At 40.8% G+C, this 23,842-nt stretch overlaps 1 protein-coding gene across 1 annotated transcript in view; it reads right to left on the bottom strand.

The window, feature by feature from the left end:
* The window catches only part of LOC150076556 (pre-piRNA 3'-exonuclease trimmer-like), a 242,892-nt gene that overhangs the window by 61,991 nt on the left and 157,059 nt on the right, over positions 1–23,842 (bottom strand). Inside the window, exon 10 of the mRNA XM_090387382.1 lies at positions 23,176–23,275. Coding sequence (XP_090243508.1) covers positions 23,176–23,275 — 100 coding nt within the window. The remainder of the gene's footprint in view (positions 1–23,175; positions 23,276–23,842) is intronic.

Here is a 23,842-nt window from a genome sequence, read left to right as displayed (position 1 = left end):
CCAGGACTGTTAAAGTGGAGTTAATAAATGAATGAAGTAAACACAGCACAAGTAAAAATGGCTAGAGTACCATCTACTTATTAAATGTTTGGCAATACATGTTGCAATAATCACTTATTTTTACTCAGTTGATATGCTATTGTGAACTATTGCAAATAATGACAACAGAGAGGGTTAATCCTCCATCTGATTTTCAGTGAGAGAACTTTTATGTGAATGGACTGGTAAATAAAGAAAATACTAGAATCTGGGAGGTGAGAAACCATACACATAAGCTTATGACACTCCCAAAAGGAACATGTTTGGTGCTCTCAGTTACATGTAATTATGTAGCTTAGTATAGTATTGGCAATTAATCAATTAAATTTATAAATCCTTTTAATTTTTATTGTTAATTAATTTGTATTTAAACGGAAATCATGCCTGAGACTAGAGCAGCAAAGCAATGTGTACAAAGTAATGAAAGTGCTGTGGTTTGGGGGAGCACCAAAGAGGGCGATTCTCCAATGCATCAAAGTCTAAAAAAATGTGCAAAATGCGACATGTTTGCAGATCTATCTTGAACAGGACATGATCTAGCCATGGAGGATGTCTCTGTATGTGCAGAGAATGTGAAGAAATTAGGTGCCAACTCAGAGTTCTGATGGGCATCTATGAGAGTTTGAAGAGCTGGGTAGATGCCCTCGGAGGAATTAAATGGCCCGCAAGCTCTCAGTTGCCCAACTTAATGCAAAAGTTCACTCTTCGACACCAGCCAACACAACAGCAATCTTAAGGGCAGAATATGCTGGTCCCACAGGAGCTAGTTATTGTCGGTGACTCAATTGTCAGGGAAATGGGAAATATATTGTGCAAAAAGGATAGGTGGAATAGGACCATGGTATATCTGCTAGGGGCAAAAGTTGATGATGTTGTAGAGCAGATATCTTTTAAGGGTACAATAGGTGATATTGTTGTACACATTAGCACTAATGATTGGATGATTGTTTTCTATAACAGCATGTTCGGGAGGCAACTAGAGGGAGTAATACTCTTGATCTGATTATCAGTAGTGATTCTTCATGCATTAAGAATCTGCAGATAAAGGAACCACTAGGTAGCAGTGATCGCAGTGTGCCGAAGTGGTTTACTCAAAGAGGTACTACCATCAGGGGTAAAGGGAAGGGTTTTTGCTTTTGTAAAGGTGACTACGGTGGTCTGACACAGTATTTAAATTCTATATGGTGGGATCAACTGATGATGTTACCAACAGCAAATTCCACCTTGGAAGCTACTAGGCTTTACATACCAACTAAGAAATATTGTTCAAGGTTTAGTCCTAAATGTATATCAGATGAACTAAGGAGACATGTAGCAGAGAAGAAAAATGCATGGGATACATATAAATTAATGGGTGACATGGAAGCCTATGATAGATATAAGCTGGTCTGTAACCAAGTCACAAAGGAGATTAGGCAGGCAAAGGATGCAAAGAAAAACAACAAAGAGTTCTTTACCTATGTAAACTCTAGAAGGAAAGGGAAGAATCAGATTGGTCCACTGGATATTAATGGTTCAACTGTTGATGATCCTGCTCAGGTGGCTAGCAAACTAAATGAGTATTTTGCATCTACATTCACTCATGAGGAGTTATTCAGGGAGGGGAATGCCAGAGGTGAGTTAAACTCTGGCAGTGAGCTGGATGATTTTGTAATAACTGAGAGGAAAGTGGAGGAGAAATTGTTGAAGATAAACATAAAAAAGGCACCCGGGGTGGATGGGATTTATCCAGTTATATTAAAGGAGGCAGAAAAAGGAAGTAAGCAAACCCTTACCCATAATTATGAGAGCTTCTTTGGACTCAGGGGAGGTACCCATGGACTGGAGATGTGCAAATGTGACCCCAATTCACAAAGGAGGATCAAAGGGCAACACAAGTAATTATAGACCTGTTAGTTTAACTTCTGTTCCAGAAAAATTAATGGAGGCCCTGGTTAAAGAAGCACTGCAGGATCATCTAGACCAGACTTCAGTTATAGCTCGGACACAGCATGGTTTTCTAAAGGGAAAGTCTTGCCTGATCAATCTGTTTGGATACTGTGATGTGGTCACAAAGGAACTGGATGCAGGGAATAACTTTGATATCATATATTTGGATCTTAGAAAGACTTTTGATACTGTTGCATATGGAAGACTGCTGCACAAATTGGAGCAGTGTGGCATTGAAGGCTAATTACTGCTATGGATAAAGGGATGATTGAATTGGGAGAAGACAGAGAGTGGTAATCAATGGACACTGTTCATCGTGGACTAATGTTATTAGTGGAGTCCCACAGGGTTCAGTATTGGGTCTATTGTTCTTTTCAGTATTTATAAATGATATTGATGATTGTATATCAAGCTTAAGGTCCCAGTTTGCAGACGATACAAAGGTTGGCAGGGTTGTTAAGGACACTAATGACAGGATCTAGAAAAGTTGAGCAGATGGGCTGAGAGGTGGCAAATGAAGTTGAAGTTTAACATTGACAAATGTAAAGTACTACATATGGGAAGCAGCAACCCCAGAGTGACGTATCAACTCTGTGGTACTACGCTGACAGTGGTAGAGAACGAATAGGACCTGGGGTAATTGTGCAGGCAGATATGAAGTTTTCTGAGCAGTGCAGATGGTCTGCAAAAGTAGCTCATAGTGTCTTGTCAATGATAGACAGGAACGTTTCTAGCAGGGATAAGGAGGTGATTATCCCCTTATATAAGGCAATGGTCAGGCCACACCTTGAGTACTGTATACAGGTCTGGAGGCCTCATTTTAATAAGGATGTAGAGCTGTTGGAATGAGTACAGAGAAGGGAAACAAGATTAGTGAATGGAACAAAGGGTTGCTCTTACGAAGAATGGCTTAAATTTCGTAAATTACAGTGTGTGGAGACTAGGCACCTGTAAGGTGATCTGATTGAGGTGTATAAAACCTTGAATGATTTGAGCATGCTCGATGTTGTTGGAATTCTTCCTCTTGCTTAGAATAATCATTTGTGAGGGTATAAATTCAAATTGAGGAAAGACAGATGTAGGATGGATGTGTGGAAGTTTGCCTTTAGCCAGCGGGTGGTTGGTTTGTGGAACAGACTTCCATCCTTTGTTGTGGAAGTTGATAGCCTAAATAAATTTAAGGCAGAGCTGGACAGGTACTTGGAACGTTTGATTTTTAATTATTGTTAATTATTTCTTACTGTAATGTAAGATTTTCAAATTTTTTTAATTGTTTTCATTTTAATTTCTGGAGAGTATCATATGGAAGTGTTCTACATCTCATATTGAGGTAAACGTCTCTTATTCTTACAGAAATATTGATATCAACATAGAACATATAGAGTATCATAGCTCTGGTTCATACTATCAAATTTACAATTTAGTATGAGCTGTTCATTGTCGTTTTAGACCTTGACATATTTCATCTCTGACGGTTTTTCTCTGTTTCCTCATTGCGAAATGGAATGTGCAGCATTACCATCTAGGGGTTGTACTCATTCAGATCCTGAGCCAAGTCATAGTTTCAACAGCGTATTATGCATAGATATTGCCTTTTCTTGCAGATCTCATAGTGCTGCATGTGTAATTTGTAACAAAGCATGACAAAGTAACATGATCGAACATGACAGTATGATTGTAACAATAAATACTTGTATTGATGCAATCATACTATTCAACAAATGGCTAAAATCAAATGGGTAATTATGCTATTGCCTAACGATGATTCGGCAGAGTAAACAGTGGGCGTATGTATCCTATTTATCACTAACATTGATTCGATAGAGTAAGTAGCAGCCGTGAGCATAAATCACATCATACATGATTTCGGTTCTATCTGTTCAAAATTTAGTAGGTGTCGTCAAAGATGTTTACATATAAAACATCTTTCGTGGGTACAGTGTATACAAAGGGTTTTTTTTTTAGTTTTTTTTTATTTAGCTTGCCTGTTTCATCCCTTGCATCACACATTCAAAACATAGTTTCCATTACTAATACTAAAACTCATAAAATTTGGTTTTAGTCTGCAATAATAATGTATTTCGCAATAGTCTCTATCTGTTATCCTTCTGTATTTTGTTCAATGAAACCCTTAACCACTGTCATCCATTTTGGCATCTGTAAAAATCCCAAGTATTACCATATGGACGCGGATTCAAAAGCATACAGTTGCCTTTCCAGTTACTGATGCTAAAGAAATGCCTCAATCCACAGTAGTTCTTCCTCCTGAAACTAAAGCCCTCATTTTTTCCAGTAACTACAGATGTTTCTTAGGATACTACTTATTTTATAATATTGATCACTGCTATTAGCATTAGTAAAGGCACATGATGCTAGAAAGAAAGCTTATATAGCATCAGCCAAAAAAAAAAAAAAACCCACTCCTTATAATTTCACCCATCCACTCACTCCAAACGTTTGTCTAGTTCTGCCTTGAATCTATTTAAGCTATCAACTTCTACAACGATGGATCGAAGTTTGTTCCAGCAATCAACCATATGCTGGCTAAAGACAAACTTATGCACATCTATCCTACAACTGTCTTTCCTTAATTTGAATTTATATCCTCTCAGGCAATTATTCTGAGCAAGAGGAAGAATCCCATCAGCACTGAGCATGCTCCAACCATTCAAGGTTTTATACACCTCAATCAGATCACCTTGCAGATGCTAGTCTTCAGACACTGTTATTTGCAAAACTTGCAAAGCCTTTCTTCATAAGAGCAACCCTTTGTTCCATTCACTAATCTTGTTGCCCTTCTCTATACTCGTTCCAGCAGCTCTACATCCTTCTTGAAATGAGGCCTCCAGACCTGTATACAGTATTCAAGGTGTGGCCTGACCTTATACAAGGGAATAATCACCTCCCTATCCCTGCTAAAAAATTCCTGTATTTCATTGACAAGACACCATGAACTACTCTTGCAGGCCATCTGCACTGCTCAGAAAACTTCATATCTGCCTGAACAATTACCCCCAGGTCCTTTTCATTCTCTACCACTGTCAGTATAAAACCACACAGTTGATACGTTACTCTGGGGTTAATGCTTTACATTTGTCAATGTTCAACTTCAGTTGCCACCACTCAGCCCATCTGCTCAACTTTTCTAGATCCTGTCGCAGCAGTGTACTGTCATTAACAACCCGGACAACCTTTGTATTATCTGCAAACTTGGACATTAAGCCTGATATACCATCATCAACATAATTAATAAATACAGAAAACAACAATGGACCCAACACTGAATCCTGAGACTCCACTAATAACATTAGCATTACCATTAGTAGAGACATATGATGCAAGAAAGCAAGCATATGCAGCATCAGCCAAAAAAAAAAAACCCACTCCCATTTCACCCCTCTGTTCGTTAGAAATACCTATCCAGCTGAGCCTTAAATTCATTTAGGCTATCAACTTCTATAACAAGGGATAGAAGTCTGTTCCACCAACAAACTACTCGCTGGCTAAAGGCAAATTTCCGAACATCTATTCTACATCTATCTTTCCTCAATTTGAAGTTATGCCCTCTCAAGTGATTATTCTGAGCAAGAGGAAGAATCCCATCAGCATTGAGCATGCTCAAACCATTCAAGGCTTTATACACCTCTATCAGATTACCTCCCCGGTGCTTAGTCTTCAGACACTGTAATTTGCAAAACTTAAGCTTTTCTTCGTAAGAGCAACCCTCTGTTCCATTCACTAATTTTGTTGCCCTTCTCTGTACTTATTCCAGCAACTTTAAGTTATATATCATGTGATATAACTTAAAACAATGCTGTTTTACTAATATTCTGATTTATTCAGATACAGCTATGTATTTCTGATGCACTTGCACTATATTTATACATAGTCTAGACTCTCCCATAGCTTGAGGCTTATGCTCTAAACGCTTTAGAGTCTTATACAAGGGAATAATCACCTCTTTATCCGTGCTAGAAAAATTCCTGTATATCATTGACAAGACACTATGAGCTACGCTTGCAGCCTGTCTGCACTGCTCAGAAAACTTCATATCTGCCTCCACAATTACCCCAGGTCCTTTTCATTCTCTACCACTGTCAGTAGTATTACCACTGTATGTAGTATTTACATTTGTCAATGTTAAACTTCATTTGCCACCTCTCAGCCCATCTGCTCACCCTTTCCAGATCCTTTTGCAACAGCATACTGTAAGTAGTGTCCTTAACAACCATGCCAACCTCGTCTGCAAACTTGGACATTAAGCTTGATATACCATCATCAATATCATTTATAAATACAGTAAACAACAATGGACCCTGAGGGACTCCACTAATAACATTAGTTTACGATGAGCAGTGTCCATTGATTACCATTCTCGGTCTTTTCCCCCTCAACCATCCCTTTATCCATAGCAGCAATTTGCCTCCAATGCCATACTGCTCCAATTTGTGCAGCAGTCTTCCATGTGCAACAGTATCAAAAGCCTTTCTAAGATCCAAATAAATAATATCAAAGTTATTCTCTGCAACCAGTTCTTTTGTGACTGCATCATAGTATCCAATCAAATTGGTCAGGCAAGACTTTCCTTTAACAAAACTATGCTGTGTCCAAACTATAACTGAAGTCTTGTCTAGATGATCCTGTAGTGCTTCTTTAACCAGTGCCTCCATTAATTTTCCTGGAACAGAAGTTAAACTCACAGGTCTATAATTATTTGTGTCAGCCTTTGATCCTCCTTTGTGAATTGGGGTCACATTTGCGCATCTTCAGTCAACGGGTACCTCCGCTGAGTCCAAAGAAGCTCTCATAATTATGGCTAAGGGTTTGCTTACTTCCTTTGCTGCCCTCTTTAATATAACTGGATAGATCCCATCCACCCCAGGTGCCTTTTTTATGTTTATGCTCAACAATTTCTCCTCCACTTTCCTCTCAGTTATTACAAAATCATCTAGCTCACTGCCAGAGTTTACTTCACCTTTAGCATTCCCCTTCCTGAATAACTCCTCAAGTGTGAATGAAGATGCAAAATACTCATTTAGTTTGTTAGCCACCTGAACCATCAATATCCAGTGTACCAATCTGATTCATCCATTTCCTTCTAGAGTTTACATAGGTAAAGAACTCTTTTCTATTTTTCTTTGCATCCTTTCCAAGGATTTCTCATAATCTGTCTTTGCCTGCCTAATATCCTTTGTGACTTGGTTACAGATCAGCTTATATCTATCATAATCTTCCATGTAGCCCATTAATTTATATGTATCCCATGCATTTTTCTTCTCTGCCATATGTCTCATTAGTTCATCCATTTAGGCCTAAACCTTGAACAATATTTCTTAGTTGGTGTAGTAGCTTCCAAGATAAATTCTTTGAATGCTTCCCATTTTGAATTTGTTGTTGTTAACATCATCAGTTGGTTCCACCGTACAGAATTTAAATACTGTTTCAAACCTCTGCAGTTGCCTTTACGAAAGCAAAAACCCTTCCCTTTATCCCTGATGGTAGTTACCTCTTTGAGTAAATCCCACTTTAGCACACTGTGATCACTGCCACCTAGTGGTACCTTTATCTGTAGATTCTTAATGCATGAAGAATCACTACTGATAATCAGATCAAGAGTATTACTCCCCCAGTTGCCTTGCGAACATGCTTCTGTAGAAAACAATCATCCAATAAATCCATAAAAGTCTTGCTAGTGTGTGAGTGACCAACCCACAAATTCCAGTCAATATCTGGGATCCCCAATTATAAGACAGTCTGATTTACTGGCCCTCTCTATTTTCCTGTACAGTTGTTTATTATACTCATCAGTCATTAGCCCTATAACACACTGCTACTCTCAATTTTGATTTCCGAATGCTTATGTCACATCAAACTGACTTGAAACTGCACTGTCCAGGCATGTCAACTGGTTGTACTTCCTTGGATTTTATGTGTTTCTTAACTAATAGCAAAAAACCCTCCTCCCTATACACATTGTACTCCCCAAATTCCATTTCTGCATTCCTTATATTTGTGTGTCACCACGTCTCTGATATCCCAACAATATCTGCCTTTGATGTTTTGACCAACACCTCAAAATCATCAAATTTCTTTATCAAACTCCTAGCATTGGTGTACACGCACATATACCTGTACCTGTTCCTATTCTTAGCTACCCGAACAGAGCTCATGTGTTTACTTGCACCGCAGTGACTCCCAGCAGTCTCTGAAATTCCCAGCATCTTGTTTTTCACGCTGTTGCTCATTCCAATAGAAGCAGTGCAAGAATCACTTTCACCTCTGCCAGTGGCTACTGTAAATCTATTAGTCCTTGTTTCCCCCCTATCAGTTTTCTGACCCACTTAACACTGCCTCGATAGCATCAGCAAATATTTTTGCACTCTTTTTAAGTGTATCCCATCCCTGTGGAAGCAGTCTCTCCTGTTAACAAGCACAGATCAGGTTGAGAAAAATTCTACCCCTTGAGCCTTGCGTAATCTCTCCATGGCCGAATTGATTAATAAGGTTTCCATCATATACTTCCTCCTATCATGTCTGGGCAGAATTGAAGATACTTTAAAATTGAACCCTAACTGATGGCTTTTTTTTTTAACAGTGACCTGTATTTGTTAAGTAATTCCACCAGTCTCCTACTCTTTATATCATTAGTGCCAACGTGTACATCAATATCACCTTTTGTGTCCTTAAAAGATGATATCGGCTCTACAACGTCATCAATCTTTGCCCCTGGCAGACATATGCTGGTCCTGTTGCACAATATGTTCCCCATTTCCCTAACAATAGAGTCACTGGCAACTACTAGTTTCTGTAGGACCAGCGCATTCTGCCTTGGGGACCACCGCTGTGTTGCATGATGTTCAAGTGCAAGCTCTGGCATTTCATCTAAATTGAGGGGCCATTTCAATGGGCCCCTCAATTTAGATCCTTCGAGGGAATTCACCCTGTCCTTCAAGCTCTCATATAGGCCTATAACAAAGCTGAGTTGTCGCCTGATTTCCTTACACTCCTTACATCGTGCAGACACAAAGACATTCCCCTTGGCAATATCATTTCCTGTCCCTGACTGCTCAACAAATATCAAACAAGCAGAACATTTTAAAAGGCTGTGATTCAGAGGAGAACTGTCCCCCTCAGTTCTCCCCTAATCCACAGTACTCCCGTTAGCTTGAGCATTTTGCTCTGGCCTGAGTCATGATTTTGATTCAATTGCAAAATTATAACCCTAAACTTATATCCCAATGGAGCTATAACACTATATATATATATATATATATTTTTTTTTTCAGTATTGAGTATTATCTCCGTGTTTCAATATATAACTTCCGTATTCTCCTATCAAGTTATATGTATTAATTAATAATGTTAGGTTTGGAAAATCTAAGTTGTTATATGTATTTAGTTAAAAAAGTACAATTTAATTGACAATGAAATTTAACAAGATTAATAAATTTTACTGAGTTGATTTACAGAGCTTCTTAATGTACTATTATGTAATCGACTTAATAATAATAATAGCAATAAGAGCTTAATTGACGGTACTCACCTCAATTGATCTGCTTAGTTACATGGTATAGAAGTGGAAATGAATTAAATGAAGTTTGAAATAAGTTAAAATAAATAAAGACAGAATTGTTAAAAATCTGTAATTAAAATTTGCTCAAGGAAGAAGTGCACTACCTCATCCCTGGTTGTCATTTATAAAATATTAATATGAGAACTAGATGAAGCCAATAGTCACAAGTGACTTTCATGAAAAACATCTTCAGTTGGCAATGATAGGAGAAAAGGAATTATGTATTTAAAGAATTCCTATGTTCCCATAATGCATTTTGAGACATGTGGGAACTTTATGTGCGTAAGGTTTCAGACTGGTGAAAGGTTGGTTGGAAGTTTTGTGTTTAGAATGTTAAATTTAGTGTTATGGCGGCACCATTCTATGACAAGCGCCTCGTGTTGGAAGATTTTGTAATTAGATCCTAATTTAATAATTGTGATGGCTGAATCGATTAGGGGATTGTGGTTGTGAGAATGCATGTATTATGTAAGTTCGGTGCTGGCTTGATTAGTTCTGAAGCTATTATGAAACTAATCAGCACGTGTATTGGAAGTTTTTGTGGTGCCATATTTTGCGGTGTACTCCCGATGTAGCATGCGTTACAACCGGATTGACATTTAATTAAATATATAATGTTGTTGATGTCGCTTATTGTATATTTGTGTGTCTCTTATATCACCACCATTAAGGTTGAAAACATCACAGCCAGGTCAAACCTCATCAGGAGAGGAATCTTTCAGGGAGATGCCCTGAGCCCACTGTGGTTCTGTCTAGCTCTTAACCCGCTATTCACCATGCTCAACAGTAGCAAGTACCGATATAACCTCAAAGAAGGAAGGAAGAACTTCTACACCCTCACCCACCTGATGTACATGGATGACATCAAAATGTATGCGGGAACCGAGAAGCACCTCCAGCAACTACTCCAGATCACCGAAGAATTCAGCAATGATATTACAATGGAATTTGGTCTAGACAAATGCAAGACCCACGGATTGCACTAGGGAAAATTAGTCAACTGAAACTACCAGCTGCAAACTGGTAAAGAGATTGAAGCCATGGCACAGAAGGATTGGTTTTTTTTTTTTTAGGAGCATTAGCAACTAAGGCCATATTGCTCCGGGATATGCGATGGTCATTCCCTGACCTTTCTGCATCCTCCATATTTGGTGGTGACGGGCTTGAACCCCAGTCTAATCAAGAAGCATGTGCTACGCACTGCTGCTCCTTCCCACCTGGCTACGGAGGTGCCAATGACAGAAGGAGAGGCCTACAAATACTTGGGGATGATGCAGGCTCAGCACAAGGAAATTAAGGCCTGCCTGACCAAAAAATACCATCAGACACTCAGAAGCCTGCTGAAAGCAAAGCTGAATGGAGGGAACACAGTTAAATCCATAAACACCTGTGCAGCTCCAGTACTAACATATTCCTTCGGGATCATAGATTGGACTAAAACTAAGCTGGAGGATATCATGAGAAAGACGAGGACAATGATGATCAAGAGCCACCAACACCACCCAAAATCTGCCATGGAGAGACACTGACAAGTTCCCGGAAAGAAGGAGGAAGGGGCCTGATAGACCTCATTGAGCAACAGAAGACAGCGATAGTTAACCTGAAGGATTACTTATAGAAACACACAGCAGCACTCAAGCAGGCCATAAGGAAGAGAGACAAGCGGTATACCCCACTCGACCTAAGCAAGGAATGCTCCCCAACCAGGAGGCAAAAAAGATGGGCAGAGAAGATACTGCATGGCACATGAGCGTGATGCTCTTACCCGAGACTGAAAGATTCATGCTTGCCATCCATCCAAGACCAGGTAATCAACACCAGGAACTATAGAAAATACATTGGCAAGGAGCCCAGAGTGTTTGATGACACATGTCGACGATGCCACCTGGCCTCAGAAATGATCCAACACATCACCGCAGGATGCAAGGTGATCACTCAGACTGAGTACACTCATAAGACACGACCAGGTAGTCAGGATAATACATCAGAAACTAGCAAGGAAATACCAGTTGATCGAAGAAAGTGTACCGTACTACAAGTATGAACCACAAGCAGTACTAGAGACCCCAACCCACAAGCTGTACTGGGACCGTGCCATAATAACGGGGAGGACAGTCCTGCACAACAGACCAGGCATAACTCTTGTGGACAAGAAGGAAAAGGCTACATACCTTATTGACATAGCGGTACCCAACACTTGCAACTTGCAGTAAACTCATGGGAAAAAAATCAGGAAGTACACGAACCTAAGACAGAAGATCAAAGAGATGTGGCATATGGAACAAGTAACGACCATTCTGATCATTGTGTCAATCGCAGGTATGGTGCCAAAGACCCTACATAACAGACTAGCAGCAATAGGTCTCCCAGAGAAGAAGGAACTCCTACAGGGAACTCCAGAGAGTCGCAATCCTGAACACCTGTAGGATAGTCAGAGAATTCCTCGACCAACAGTAACACCAGACATAACAACAACCATCCTGTGTACTTGGTAGCAATACCCATCACAAGGTGGAACACCCCAATCAGGGAGAAATAATATATAATAATAATAATTTTCTTATTGCACCTTTTATGCTTTTAGCTCTGGTAAATCTGAATTGGTTGTTTGATGGTACAGTCAGTCCTTGTATAACACGTGTTTACATTACATGAATTCGATCATACACGATTTATAAATAGAGGAACGATATCGTGTATAACACGAACCAAATTTGCTTATGCACGATTCACCTTTGTGTTTACAAGAAAGCGCAGTCGAATGCGGAATCATCCCAACTGAACGCAACACGATAGGAATGAAGAGAAGATTCTGAAAATGTATTTATGTTTTTTATATCAGTGAAGGGGAAACACATTTCACCATAATAATGCAAAAACTCACACAATTCTAGCTATTGTTATTATTGCAAATGCAATTAGGTCGAGTTTACTATCAGTTTATAACAGATTCCACTAGCAGAAATGCAACTGGAAATTGTTTTTATTGTTTTATGGTATATAAGGTATAAGGTATGTTAGTGTCTAATGGCTCCTGGGATTTCTCCCATCTCCGCGGGTGTACATTGTATCGGGGCCAGAGATTTGAAGTGTGTGTGTGGGGGGGGGGGTCATGTGCTGTATATTGTGTTGTGCCCGTTGTTCCTCCGGTCTATTAGCCGCCGAGCCCCTAGTGGGATCCGGCGTTACCATACCAAGCCATGGGGAGGCTGACCGGGTGTACCACTGTAGCTAGAGTACTCTGGCGGGTCCTGCCACCTACTTTCCTGGGATTTCAGTGGCTAGGACCAGATTTGAGAATGAGATGATTGCTGTTTCTTGAGCAATGGTTGTAATTTTAACAGAGCGTAGGGTTGTTCGCTGATAACTTGTTGTAGGGCCAAATAGGTCGGGCAGTAATTTTGATGTTTTTAGATTTAGACCTGTGGGGCATGTGTGTGTGTGTGTGTGTGTGTGTATATATATATATACACACACACACACACACACACACATATATATATATATATATATAAACAAAAAAAAAACGTGCAAGAGAAAAGTAAGGGAGGAAGGCAGAAGATTGGAGGGTAGGAAACAGAAGAAAGGGGCCAACAGGGAAGATGGCCCCTGATGACAGTGTGGCATGCCCAGTGCCTCACCAGAGAGAAGAGTGGGGTGGCGGGTGGACGAAAATCACCTCCCCACAAAAAAAAAAAAAACATTCTGTAAGAGAAAAATAGGGGGGGGGGAGTAAAAGAACGGATGGTAGGAAACAGTAGAAAGAAGCTGAAAAAAAAAAAAAAATGAGAGAGAGATACACCCCGCAAGTTCAGGGTAGGTACAGCTAGCATGGCCAGTCAGTTGGAGCCGACAACTTGCTGGAAATCCAGCAGTGTGAGTGCTGCTATGGTGGATGGGTCATGGCTCAGTAAGGTCTAGTTCAGGTGTCGTCATTGGGACTCTGTTTGGTGAGTCTGTGCCGAATCCAGACTGAAGGCTGGTCCAGTAGTCCATGATGACGAATAGTGGGGGTGGTCAAAACCGGGAGTCCAAGATTGATGGTCAAGTCCAGGGATCAATGGTAGACCTCTTCTTGATTAGATGTGTCACGTCTAGTCGAGAGAAGTTGGTCCAGGAATCAATGATGAGAAATTTGTCAAGGTATGTGTGGACCCTGTCTTTGATTGCACTGCTGGTCAAGTCTTGTGAAAGTTTTTTTTTTTTTTATGGTTGGTCCAAGGCGTTAGCATCCATGGCTCAATGATGTGTAGCAACAATTGGCAGTCATGGTTGTTATGACCTATTGATTTGGATACTAAGGTGGTGGTAGCCTTTCTGCCTGGTAAATAGGTCCATTGCAAATTGAGTCAGAGCTCGGTAAAGTTTCTTCATTCTGTAGGGTGAGGTGTTCTTGATTTTGGTAGTTGAAGCGTAGTTTCGTTATTAGGATCCTCCTGAAGTCCTCGTAGATTTCATAGCTGTGGGCAAGGTGCTCCCACGTCTGATCCTCTCCACAGTGGCAGTGGGGTGAGTCTGAAATTCTGAAGTCATGTAGTTTTTTCTGGAAGGAGCCATGTCCAGTGAGGAGGTAGGTAGCATAGAGTCCTGGTGAAAACCAGACAGGTGTGAGGGGGTAGGAGGCCCTAACATCAAGGAGGAATCTTTTGGTGACAGCACCTTTAGTTGATATCTGCCATCTTTCTTGCCAGGTGTCTGTCAGATGTTCATTAAGTCTCTTCTTTTCAGTGTTTCTATTATTTGCTGGGTCAGTGGTGAAACCTGCACAGGTAACTGCTCTTCCTTTGGCTATTTGTTAGAGCAACCCATGACGAATAATCTCCAGGTCCAGTGAGGACCTGGAGCGAATGGGTGCTGACAGTGTGACAGGAACACGAGGACAAAAGGAGAAGAGAGCGCTGGATAGTTCCTAGGTGCAATCTGTTTACTACTGTATTGGCCTTCTTGTACCAGACCCCAGAAGCATAGGTGATAACTGGAATGAAAATTGCCTTATAGAAGAGGGACAGCATTCTCTTCTTTAAGCCTCAGTCCTTCCGGGCAACTCTTGAGACTTGGGCAGCATACTTCCTGATCTTAATCCTGAGTTGGTCTAGATGAGGAGTGAAGGAAAGGTTTTTGTCTAAGATCAAACCTAGATATTTAAGCTCTGTTTTTAGTTTTACTGTAACACCACTGACCTTGATTTGGGGTGGTCTTCTCAAATCAAGGGTGCCTTTTAGTAGGATCGAATTGGTTTTCTCTGGGGAGATCTTTAGGTTGTTATGCTTTGCCCAAGCTTGAAGGGTGGAGATGGCCTGGTTGGCAGTTGCTTCTAGTTGGGGTTCTGTTATTGGCAGAAAAGAGCATGACCAGGTCATCTGCATAGGCCTGGGTTTGTACATTGTTGAGTTTGGTGTTCAGGAAATCATCCAGCACCAGATTCCAGAGGAGAGGCCCCAGGACAGATCCCTGAGGGCATCGCCTGAAGACTGGTCTGGAGACACTGCAGTGGGGAGCAGACACGACAACTTGCCGGTCCTGGAGATAGGTCTTGATGCATCTATATAAGTTTTCTGGGACATGCGCTCTTCGGAGCCTGCCCAGGACACTGGGCCACCAGAGGGAATCGAAGGCACCAGCAAAGTCAAAGGAGATTAGCAGAAAGTATTTGGAGCTGCAGTTGGTAGCAGCTTCAATGATTGTTTCCAGTGCATCAATCGTGGAGCGTCCTTTCCGGAAACCGTACTGCTTAGGTGAGGAGAGACCAGCGTCATTGTAGTGGGCTTCTATTCTATGGGAGATCATCCATTCCAGAACTTTGCTGGAGACTGGCAGCAGTGCAATGGGCCGGTAAGATTGTGGCAGATCATGTGGTTTGGTTGCATTCTTCAATATAAGTCTAACGGTTGCAGTTCTCCATTGTGTGGGGAAGAATCCTTGGTGGAAACAGTGGTTTAACAGGTTGTGTATTGTAGTGGTTTTCTAGGTGGTAGATGACTTTCATCAACCGGTGAAATACCACCACTTTGCTTATTGGAGGCTTGAAGTGGTGAAATCCATGTTTAGACTCTAGAGCAAAGTTTCCGGCATCCCCCTCCCCCCATACTTCTCCTTCAACCCATGCATGGTATGAAGTACTATAGGTTTTGATACAAAAAAAAAAGTTCAATGGCCTTCTGGTTTCTGATTCTAGATGCAGCTAAGTTGAGCTCGGTTGTGATGAAGGGTTCTTCAATTGCAGTTGCGCGATATGTTTCATTTTCCGTGCAGAGCTGTAGCTGTTCCGGTGTGTGTGTGTGTGTGTGTGTGGGGGTCAGCAGCCTGCTGGAATGTAGCGTCTAGAATATTATTAATAGTATCTTGCCACGATCTGGTGTAGAGTCCGTTAGGTAATTTTGTGGTTGATACAACCTCGCCTCTGGGGAGCTTGTTAGTGGTCACTTTGTACACAATCCCCCAGGGATCGGCGTTCCCTTCAGTGCTTACCAGGGGGCTTCCCATGAATGCCTTTTGCACTGTTTTACTGTTGTGCTGCAGTAAAGCCTCTGTTTCTTCCGGAGGCCATGTTCTTCTTGCATGTTGATAGCGTTTTCGTCGGTAAATGACTTTGCATCTAAGAGCCTGGAGTTCAGGTGACCACCAGGGGACAGCACCAGGTGTGAATCTCTTCTTTTTGATAGCCTTGTTTGCAGCATTACTGACGAGCTGTGTAATTGTGCATTGATGCTGGTCTGGGCTGAGGCCGCTAGGATTGAAGCGGCTGGCTGCACTGGTCAATTCCTCCTTAAAAAGGTTCCAGTCAGCCTTATTCAGGGCATATCTTCTTTGTTGAGTTCGGTTGGTTGGTTGAGTGACTAGTGAACGGTATAGTTGGAAGATTAGTATCCTGTGGTCACAGGTGGTCCAGTCCTCATGGACTGTCCAGGAAGCAAGGTGCTGAGCAATGGAGCTTGAGGCTAAGGTGATATCTATTGTAGCTTCCCACAGGGTACTGGAGAAAGTTGGCAGGCAGTTAGGTTTGTTCAGAACGACCAGGTTGCTGTTAGACAAGTAGTCCTCAAGACGTTGGCCATTTCTATTTCCTCTGTGATTTTGAGTTCGGCTGTGCCAGGCTGGAGACCTGCAGTTAACATCAGCCCCTATAATGAGTTTTGCATTTGGCATTTGTAGCTGGATGGTCTGTAGATATCAGGTGGCAGGAAGAATATCTTCCCCCAGTCGACAATATATCGAAACTAGGTAGAAATGCTCCAGTGGTGAAATTACATGGGCACACACAGCCCAGCTAGTACACAGATCACTGATTTTGGTGACAGTCAGTTCGGGATTGCGAATGACGATCACAGCCCAGGGTGTGTCACCATCAACCTGGACCACTTTAAATCTCAAGGGGGTAGCCTTTTACCTCCTTGTTATGTGTATGGCTCCTGAAGCAGCAGCACATCTAAGTTCTCTTCATCTGCCTTTCTGACCAGTTGTGCAGTAACAGCCTTGGCCCTCTGAGCATTATTGGTCTGTTACTCCCCATATTCTATTCTTGATTGTTGAGCACTTCTGGCTTTGAGATAAACTGGGCAACTGCAGGTCATGTCACGTTGGCTGGCACCTTTAGGGCCTTGCAATTGGCACATGTGGGAGGTTGAGATTTTTTGGGACATGTAGTGTATTCATGCCCCATTTCGGCACAGTGGCCACAGGTGGGTAGATTTTGCCTGCACATGTGCATGGTGTGGCCGAAACGGCAGCACCTGAAACATTTGGGGATGGCTACATGCTCCCTAAAGCGGTGGCTGCCCCAGTTGATGTAAATTATTGTTTGCTGGGAGAGGATCTTCCAGGCCTTGGGTGATAGCTCAAAGACCCAGTTAATGGTGTGCCCAGCTCTGGGTTTTGTTTGGAATTGAGGGATTATGTGAGAAGTTGGTTCATCTGGGAGTTCCTGTTTCAAGTTTCTGTGGAAAATTTCGCTTTGCAATTCCTCTGGAAGGAGATCCTTGTCCACATCTAGTACCAGTATACAAGGGCCCTTTTGTCTAGGGGGCTCGGCCAGGAGTCCCAGAGATGGTAATTTAGGATTCTTAACAATCAGTTCAGCATCCTCTTTTGTGGTTGTTTCTATAATTACTCCTGTATTTCACGTTTTGCGAATTGATTTTAGTGTTCTTTAAGTCATCTGTCAAGGAATCCACGATGGTCTTCTTGACCTCCTCACTGCACATATGACCTTCATTGGTAAGGGGTTTAAGTACCACAAAGTTAGGTCTAGGTTTTAGCGTTTTCTTCAGTGTAGTCCGTAGGTTGGCACCTGAATTGTTTGTCTGGTAGCTCAGTTCCTGAGATTCGGGAATAAAGTCCGGTGGTGGCTTCCTCAGCGCTTGGGTATATGTGGAGTCACGCTGTCACATTTGTTTTACTTCACAGTCAGTGTAGGCTTCCAATTTTGCAGTTGCCTTTTTGCTTTCCAGGTGAGTCTGGATAAGCAGCGATTCTAGCTTATTCCATAGGGTGACGATTTCTGCCCTAAGAAGTGTTGTAACTCTGTTAGTTGGCTCTTTGAGCAAGTTCTCCAGTGCAACTTTGAGTTGTAGCGATTGTTGGATAACTGTCCCCTCAGGCATGCTGGGGGTCAAGGGGAGGTCAGGTTGTCTCATATCTGTGTACTCGGTTTGGGAGAGGGGGGAGTCCCTCCATGGTCCCTCTGTTTTGAGATTTTGACCTGGTTTTTCGATCAAATTTGGTACCGATTGATTTTTTTGTTCTTAATGGGGGGTTCAGTTTGAGATCCCTCATGTTCTTCGTGTTCCTCTGCTATTTTAGGGTTGTCGGTCACTCGCAGGGTTGTGTTTACAGCCGATTTCCTCGATTTACCCTCCATTTTGGGCAGATACGAATTGGCGAGTTTACTGCGGATGAGCGAGTGGCGAGACAGTCTCACAGAAGGAGCTCAGAAAATGAGTGCAGATGATAAAGTGCTACACAAGAACAGCTACCACCAATAGGATTTACGTGCTATTTGCCCTGGGATGACATCCATATGGTCATTATAATGGTATTAAGTTACACCAGTGCTTGCAATATTATTTATATCAAGTGACACAATTCTAATTTCTGCCGAAACCGTGGGGACAAAATCAGCCGTTCACATACAGTATCCCGGCAGACTGTGAATGTGTCGCCGACAACTTCCTTGTCAAAAGAGAAACTATATTCGTCGTAATGCAGAGGCACATGACATTCAGTAACGTCTTTTTAGTTTTTGTTATCTAATTTGAGTGTAATAGGGGGATGAATGCTGTGAAAAGCAGGTGGTCGCGGGAGGGCAATTACTGCCAGAGGCGTAGAGTGCAGCTAAGTAGCTCTCACTAAAGGGAAGCTTAAGCAACAAACACTGGCCAGGGTATTCAGCACCCTAGTTTAAATAGCCGACTGGGCTAGGTGAGTAAAGTGCCTGCCTGGCAACCCAAGGGTTGCGGGCTCAAATCCCGCCTCGGGCTTGGATCAGAGTACTGCAAAAACCTTGGGAGGTGTATTATAGCCACAGAAGCCGATGCGCCAACAACTAACTAGGGTTAAACGAGGCAGTCAGCGATTCCTGAGTTAGGCCTAACAATATTACAATGGTAATAAACTAATATTAACAGTTTACAAAATCTATTAAAATTTATAGCCAGTTAGGGAATAACTTACTGACAATTTCTGAACAACAACAACTGAATTAAATAAAGCACAATGAATACATTAGGATATTAAATGAAGTGCAGCATACTAAAACGTCAACCGTACTAACAACGACACTAGTGACACTCATTGTTTTATGGTAGTAACCGCCCAGAAATGTGAGCTAGTGAGGTGTTAATAGTGTGTCTCTGCCTTTACAGTGTTGTTTATTCAGTTGCTACATGTGCGCAGGTTTGTTTATATGTATCAAGCGTGCCTCCTCATTTTGTAATTGTGCTTTATTCCCTAAAAATGAGTAAAATTCTTAAAAGGTGCGAAAAGGAAGCGTCCTGGTGAAGACACTACAGATTCAGAGAGAAAAAGAAAAGCAATATGGTATCGATAAACAGAGACGGACTTGGTCAAAAATTCTTACCCGGGAAAATCTGTAGTGGCCTTATACTAGCGTTTATTTTTATTATTATTAGCCATAAGTGCAAGGAAGCCTGAGGCTTATGCTGCACCAGCTGAAAAAAAAAAATTTCTGAATTACCCCAAGAGAGAGAGAGAGAGGGAGAAAACAAGAGTCAGAAGTAGAAGGGGATCACCAAGAAAGAGAAGAATGAAGATATCCAGCTCAGGACCCTGGGTGCGCCAAGCCCATGCTCACCAGATGTGAGCCCCTGGGGTTAATGGTCAAAATCACACCGGCCTCCGGCCCACCGGGGTTTCCCTGGTAAGGAGAAACCCCAATGGCTCAAAAGAGAAAAAAATATGAAATTGTGAAACACTTTGAGCGAAATGAAAGACCATGTGATATTGCACATACTACAGCCCTAAATGAAGCAATGCCGAGAATTACAAAGAATGCAGAGAAAATAAAAACAACTTTCATAGCAGGAAGAACTCAAAGTGTAATTAAAATCCATTAGATTAAAACACAAAGAATTAGAAGAGATGGAACGACTGTCATCTGTTTCGAAAGAAAATCAAACAAAAAACAAGTTTGCTTACGACAGAAGGAAAAGCATTAGCAATATTTTATTATGTAATAGTCACAATAAAATGTGTTTTTTTTATAAAAACCCCAAACATGAAAGGTATCAAAACCTATAGTACTTAGTACCGTGAATGGGTTGAAGGAGAAGTATAGGGGAGGATGCTGGAAACTTTGCTCTAGAGAGTAATCGTGGGTTTCACCACCTCAAGCCTCCAATAAGCAAAGTGGTGGTATTGCACCAGTTGATGAGAGCCATCTACCACCTAAAAAAGTATTTTATTACGATAATTTATTGAGTTTGGTAATGTTTTGGTTACAAATGTGTGTTCAATCTTGTGTTGTCGGAACCTAACTCTATTTTTCCCATAGGGCCTGTTGTTTATATTGCACGAGGGTTTCTAGGAACACAACTATCGTGCTATACGAGGACTGACTGTAGGTTTCTTTGAACATAATTAGTGGTGATTCTTTGGGCAATTATTTTATAGTATTTTCCCTAGCACTGGCAATACGACATTTTATCCATTGCAGCTTTGGCAGGGTTCTTGAGCAGGATTTTTAACATGGCCCTTTTCCATTGTGGTGGAAATGTTTCCTCTTTCAAGCAGATGTATAGATTCAGTATTAATTCAGGTGCTGTTTTCCTTGCCTGTTTGACAACCTAACCTCTATGAAGTCCTCTCCTGGGCACTTGCCTGATTTGGTAGATTTCACAGCTTCATCAACCTCCTCTAAAGTGATAAACATATAAAGAGGAGTCAGGGGAACAAGTTCTCCTACCAGAGAACAATCGCCATCAACAGCCATGGTGTCACACAGCAATTACTTCCTCCCCAACCCTCACAAAGGGAGAACTTGGAATAACTATGTTAACATGTGTAAGCAGATATTTCATTTCAAAAAGCTGAAAATGAAACTTTGGATCAAAAAAAAAAAACTGTTTTACAGTGCAATACGTAGGACAATAGGCAGGAATAGCAAAACAGACCCATGCTATAAATAAAGATAATAATAAAATTTATTACCTTTTTCCATGAAAATAACAAAGAAATTTTTCTTTTGCTTTCGGTGGTGAAAATAAGGTATAAATACAAATGTATTTGTTCCTTTGCCAACATAGAATTTACACACATTTTCTGACAATACAACAACCTGCAGAAAACTCATGGGGAAAAAATCAGGATTTGTTGATTTTTTAAAGTGCACGCACACACACACATGTCAAAATGAAATTGCTCACAATAAAAATGCATGTTTAGATCATTGCATGTTCATACTAAAAATTATAAAAAACCAAGTAATTTTATTTCAGGTTATAATTAAAAGGTATCCCCAACACCCAAGGTATATCAAGGTTGCACTTCATGTATTAACACATACTGAAATATTTAATGTTTGTTGTAAAATGTACTGACATTTGAGAAAACAAAATTTCAACACAATATACATAATATAGACAATATACAGTATAGACACGCACAATATATGTACACTGTCCAGTCAAAACATTAGGCACACATACCTAATAATGGGTACATCTTCCTCTTGCACAGTACTGCCACCATACAATGAGGCACGGTCTCTATAAGGTCTCAGGGTGCATGAAGTATGTTGCCCCACGTCGCCAGGACTATGTGCCATAGATAGGATTCCTATCCACAGAATCAGTGGCCAAGGTTTTGTTTGTTTGTTATTTGGTTTTTAGGAGCATTAGCAACTAAGGCCATATTTCTCCGGGATATGCGGTGGTCATTTCCTGACCTTTCCGCATCTTCCGTATTTGGTGGTGACAGGCTCGAACCCCGGTCTAATCAAGAAGCGTAAGCTATGCACTGCTGCTCCTTCCCACCTGGCTACAGAGGCGCCCAGTGGCCAAGGTAGCACCTGGAAGTCACTTTCATATTTAGTGAACCACTCTCAACCACTACCAGTTATGGGGCAGAGTGCACTATCCTGCTGGAATGCACCTGTGCTATCCAGGAAGACAGTCACCATGAAGGGGTGTACTTGATCAGCCACAGTGAATAGGTAGTTTTTAGCATTCAGAGCACAGTATAGGGATATGAGGACTTTAAGAGATTCCAGGAAAACAATCCCACCCATATCAAAACAATGTCAACACCTGCCTCTTTCTGTTGTACCAGGACATTGGAATGACTCCTCTCTGCAGTTTGTCACTGTACCCTCAATCTATTGTCCACATGGCATAGCAGCAACCATGATTCATTGGAAAGGCAGCTTTTTCCCAGTTGTTGTCATTGGTCCAGTGACACTATTCAGATATAAATTTTAGGCATCACTGGCAATGGGTGGCCATAAGCACAGGTACCTTCACTGCACACCTACTTTGGTACCTTCACAGAGGTGGGGTTGTTGGATTGTGGTCTTAGAAATACCAATGGTTGTTCCCTGGTTAAAGTACACAGCTACAAACTTGCAGCATTGCATTTACCTGTTTTCAAAAATGGCATGGTGAGAACTGGTAAATTTACACCATTTTTGTCACTCCTGTGTGTTTAGCAATTTGCCATTCCTCACCAAGAATGGTGAGGAATGGCAAATTGCTAAACACACAGGAGTGGTCATAATGTTTTGACTGGACAGTACATATTATTAGGTATGTACATGGTTGCAGGAGACCAACTGAATAAGAACAAGAACAATATAACCCAGTGAATCCATGGAGTACACAATTAAAATTCAATACTAAAGATTAAAAGTGAGAGTTAATTATGTACAATGGCACTGTTGTTTCATGCCCAATTTTGATGACATTTTCAAGGGTCAATCAGTGAAATTGAGAGGAAAGACAACAATATGCAGGCCCTCGGTTTCATTATGCAAACAGTAATAAATTACTGATTTTTGAATCTGTTATGATAGTTAAGTCAAGTGGATGGTAAATAAGTATCATTACTGCATGCATATGATTTTATATATATATATATATAAATATATTACAGTAATTTGAGAATACCAGCATCAAACTACTTACAATATGATGCAATTTGCCTCTAATGAGATTTACACTATTCTTGAAGCCATTCACAGCATGAATATGCTCTTTCCATGTCAAAGGACGGGTTTCTTGTGTGCTGCAATTGAGAGTATGTGATCTTTATCAGTAAAAAAAAAAAAAAAAAAAAGTTTTGCATGCATTATTTTTTATTTTGAAAAGGTGAAATAGGCCCAACTTTGTTTTCTATTTCTTTATCATGTTAGTTTTAAATGCATTTTTGTGCCTTATTTTAATTAATATCTTAAGAATTTAGAGTGATTTAATTTTTTTATAAAACGCATATATGTCTAGAAAGAAGTTTTTAAAATTAGGTTAAATTTATTACTGGAGACTTTTCTTATGTTTTTAAACAAATATAGAAGCAGATAGTGTCTCATAAAATAGATTATTCAACTTAGAAAAATCATGCTCAAATTGGAAAGTAATAACAACCAATAAAACAAGATTAAATATGTTTTAGCATTAGCATTAGTAGAGGCATATAATGCAAGAAAGCAAGCTTATTCAGCATCAGCCAAAAAAAAAAAAAAAAAAAAAAACACCACTCCCATTTCACCCCTCCGTTCATTCGAAATACCTGTCCAGTTGAGCCTTAAATTTGTTTAGGCTATCAACTTCAACAACAAGTGATGGAAGTCGGTTC

The sequence above is a fragment of the Mastigoproctus giganteus genome, chromosome 13 (assembly GCF_048544385.1).
Source record: "Mastigoproctus giganteus isolate SK-2022 chromosome 13, ASM4854438v1, whole genome shotgun sequence".
NCBI lineage: Eukaryota > Metazoa > Arthropoda > Arachnida > Uropygi > Thelyphonidae > Mastigoproctus > Mastigoproctus giganteus.
The sequence above is the reverse complement of the archived record's forward strand: the minus strand, read 5'-3'. Positions and strand labels throughout refer to the sequence as shown.